The 4,289-nt window shown below is 36.8% G+C and overlaps 1 protein-coding gene across 1 annotated transcript in view; it reads left to right on the top strand.

Annotated features, from left to right (window-relative positions):
* Positions 1–3,118: 3,118 nt before the first annotated feature.
* LOC110093787 (laccase-11) overlaps positions 3,119–4,289 on the top strand; it is a 10,756-nt gene continuing 9,585 nt past the window's right edge. The window contains exon 1 of the mRNA XM_028695571.1: positions 3,119–4,262. Within this exon, the coding sequence (XP_028551404.1) occupies positions 3,119–4,262 (1,144 nt within the window). The remainder of the gene's footprint in view (positions 4,263–4,289) is intronic.

Raw genomic sequence — 4,289 nt, 5'->3', positions numbered from 1 at the left:
TATTGCTTTTTAAAGCTTGTTGGTAACCCTCCCTTTTTAGGTAGGAACTACCAAATTTTCATTTATGCACCCCTAAAAAAAAAATTCAATTGTTCTTCGAGTCATATGGACGTTGATTTTCTAATTGCTTGGAAGTGTAATGCTATTAAATAAGAACTCTGGGTTGAATTAGAAGATTTCAAGGCCCAAGATTGAAAACAAGTGTTTAAGAAACTTCCTATACAAATTGTTATGAGCTAAGTGCATAAGTCAGGTGCCACTCTAGGCTCGTTTGTTAATTAAAATGCCTCCAACTGTCGCAAGGAAGACTTCAATTGCGTTTTGCTAGAAGCGATGGTGGTTTAAACGCCCTTGCGCCATCAATAATTTAAAATATGGTATATAATTAATTCATTATTTCCAATTTAACTTAAATGATTTTATAAACTTTAATTATATTGCAGAGATAAATAATAATGCTGATAATTCCTGTTTGAAAAATTCAGAATTTAACTTTTTAGAAATCTTATGAGGTTTAAGTTTTTAGAATTGTCATATATAACTATTATTCAATTTCTTACAATTTGTATATAAATATATTATATTTATATGTCATCCGGTACAACCAGTGAACCTATCATTCGTTCTGACTCCATACTCCAGTCCTCAATTTCACAACCTTGATTGAAATAGTTATTTCAATGTTGTTGTCCAACTGTAGACTTGCCACCTTACCATGAATACATCTAGCCATTAAAAAAATTGCCCTTCCAAACAACAAATATCATGACTATGAAAAGGATTCTTGAATGATTTTATCATAACCATAAATATCATTGATAATTGATAGTGCAAATCTTGCCTCAAACCTTTACGACTGCCACCCATTACTTCGTCCATGTTGATCTTGTTTATCAGCATATCAAGGTCTCAATTATCTCCTATATCTCCTATAACCTGTGTTTGAGATTTTCTCCAACCCACCCGGGTTCGAATCACCTGGTAGGTGCGGGAGCGGGCGCACACGGGGGCGGGACGGGCGGGTGCCTAAGAGCGGGCTAGCGGGCGCGGGAGAATGTGTTCCGGGCGGGCTGGCTGGTGGGAGCGGGAGAACAGGTTCCGGGTGGGCTAGCTGGCGGGCGCGGGGTGGCAGGAGCGGTTGCTCGGCGAAACAAGAATTTTTTTTTAATTTACCGGTGGTCTAATTCCGTCGAAAAGTCGCCAGAATTTTTTTCAACCGTAAAAAGCTGCCGGAATTTATTTTCCTATGTGGGTTTTACGAGCGTAAATTTTTCCGCCGGAAAACTACCAGTAAATTCGAAAACCGCTGAAAAATAATCAATTTCCACCGGAAAATTTCTCCGATAATAGATGATTTTCCTGTAGGATAATAACCCAAGGTATATCTCCAGCATTAGAAATTCAAATTATTTAGATACGCGGATGAACCTAAAAGGATGCTAGAAACAGGGTGTAAGACATGTCTCATTTACTACGAAGCTTTATTTATAGGATCTTAGGAATGAGATCGTGACACTGTTCCGAGTATAACTTAACTTTCTCCCTATGAGTGATTTTTCCGCTACATTGATTTAAAATTGATTTTGTGTGACTTTAGAAAGTTTAAGGTGGTGCTTCAAAAGAAGTGTAAGATGGAGGAGGGGAAAGAGACATCAATATTACATTTTTTTTTTTTCGCTCAAGGCCTAATTGTGAAAAATCTCTAAAGATAAGTACATCATAATTTCAACTTAAGAAGTTTAAAAATAAAAAAAATATTCTAAAAATTAAATTGAACAAATTTACATCAACATAATTTGTGAGAAAGAACAATAAGAAAAAGAATTTATACTGAAAAAAGGTTGAAAACAAATTGATAGGGTTAATAAAATGCGAGCTTTCAAGGGCACAATCTAAAGAAAATGTCCTATGAATTGCCAAAATAATTACCGATCTTCTTTACTTTCTTCTTACATACTTTTTAATTATATTGTATTACCATGTTCCCCATCTCAAAATAATGTATTTGAGATAACCATTCCTTTTTTCTAAGAAGCGTATATCAACAAAAACGTATAAATCCAAAAAAAATGTCTAAAGATTTGATGCAATCATCATCATCGCCGTCATCTTCATTATCACCATGGTTGGCATAATTATAAATGTGTTTCAATATTGATGTGATGGTGTCATGTAAGCAAAAATTCTTTTTTCAAAAGTCACTTTTAGGATGGTTCTCTTGAGAATGTCTCAAGATGTCTATGAGGAATTCTTGTAAAAAAAATCCTCTTAGTAGTCTCGACAACTCTCTTCCTTCACCAATTATATCTTTCAATCTCTAAATCTTCTCTAGTTGACATAAGTTCTAATAATACATGTTGCACTCAGAGCAAACACATTTAATGAAGTGCATCATCAACACTGTTTTTAAGGAACTTGTACATCATATTTATTGTCATCGTATAGTGCATATAGACCATCACTAGTTCGCTTATTGCTAAAAAAAGAACCAGGATATAAGAAACATTGTGTCCATTTATTATTTTTCTTCTCGACTTTTTTCTAGGACACCAATGCTATTAACCACATGTTACTCCATTATCTCATCACTTGTACAACTCCCATTGCTCATTTACTCCTACGTGATGGCATCCATCACATGCACCATTCTTAAATGGGGCCATATAATAGGACTACACCCTTATTTCCTTTATTTGAATAAGGATTACTTTAATGGTGAAATCTGGTTTACTTAAGATATTGATATGGGACACGTATATTATAAGGGTTGAAAAGGGAGAGAGAAGAAATAGAATATACTAAATTAAGGTTACTATACATGGAGGTTGAGAGATAAAATTACAAAAAATAAAAAAAGATAGAGCATTTTAATGGTTTGATTTAGAAAACTAAATGCAATGTAGAGCAAAAAAGAGAAAAATTCAACTATATCTATAAATAGATAATGAAAGGGTTCTTAATGGTTAGAGAGATTTTTAAGAGTGCCATGTAGAGATGAAAGGGATGTATCTTTAACTTCCTTTTCAAAGTGTTGGCTCCCGTCTCTCCGTCTGCTAGGGTTTCTCCCTTTTAGGGCTTCTGCCCTTGCGCCGCCATTCTTGCCGGCGGTAAGCTTTTAATGGCGAAAAAATTGCTTAATCCTGGTTTCCTTTCGGGTAAGCAACCTAAATCCTTTAAGGATGCTCTTTCTGGTTCCGTCGATTCGAATGTTTTTCCGGAATTTCGCATTTCTTCGAATCGGGGAATGCCGTCTCTGTGGTTTTCGGAAGAGGAATTTTTGCATCTAGCTAAGCCCTTTGAATTTGCGTTGGTTGGGAGATTTCCCCTTAAACGCCCTTCTTTAGATACAATCCGTAGGTTTTTCGTGATTTTAAAGTTATCTGGGGAATTTTCGGTGACTTTGTTGGATCAAGCTAATGTTTTAATCAAGCTTGCCAATGATATGGATTATGCTAGGGTTTTTGCTCACAGGCCTTACTTGGTTTATGGCTGTTTTATGAAAGTGATAAAGTGGTCTCCGGTTCTAGATTTGTCGGAAGAATCTCCGATTGTCCCTGTTTGGCTTTCTTTTCCGGGATTACGTCCCCATCTTTTCTCCTCCCGTATTCTTTTTGGGTTGGGTTCGGTCTTTGGAAGGCCGATTCATACTGATTCTGCTACGGGTACTGGTTCCCGTCCATCAGTTGCGCGTGTGCTTGTTGAAATAGATGTATCCAAATCCTTTTCTGATACTGTTTGGTTGGGTCCGGAGAAGTTTGGGTATGCCCAGAAAGTCATTTTTGAGGGCATGCCTAATTTTTGTTCTTTCTGCAAAGCTTTAGGTCATAAAAAATTAGAATGTCCAAAAATTTCGTCCAAAACTACCCCGGTTGGTTTCTCTGCCCCCGTGGATATTCCTCCAATCCCTGTTTCTAATGAAGACCCGATTACTGCTCCTGTTTTTGATAATTCTGCGAATTTATGTAATGTTGTAATCGAGCGAAATGCTTTAGAATGTGAAAATCTTGTTAATTGCCAGTCTGCTGATGTGGAGGGTGTGGTTTTGCCTGATGTTGATTGTCGGGTTGTTTCTCCTGATGCGGGTGTGCTGTCTGATTTGGTTGTGGGCGGTGTTTCTACTATTGCTGATGTTTCAAATTGTGCTGGTGTGGATCTTAATAATGCTAATGTTTTACACCCTTCTTCTGTCGATGCTGTGCGGGAAGGAGTTGTTTGTACTGCGAATGTTAGTGGTGTTGGTGAAAGGCTGGAGAAGGATTTTGGTATTAATTCTACCTTATCTCCTAATG

Source organism: Dendrobium catenatum, unplaced genomic scaffold, assembly GCF_001605985.2.
Source record: "Dendrobium catenatum unplaced genomic scaffold, ASM160598v2 fragScaff_scaffold_659, whole genome shotgun sequence".
Lineage (NCBI taxonomy): Eukaryota > Viridiplantae > Streptophyta > Magnoliopsida > Asparagales > Orchidaceae > Dendrobium > Dendrobium catenatum.
Note: the sequence above shows the minus strand (reverse complement) of the source record. Positions and strands in the feature narration are given on the sequence as shown.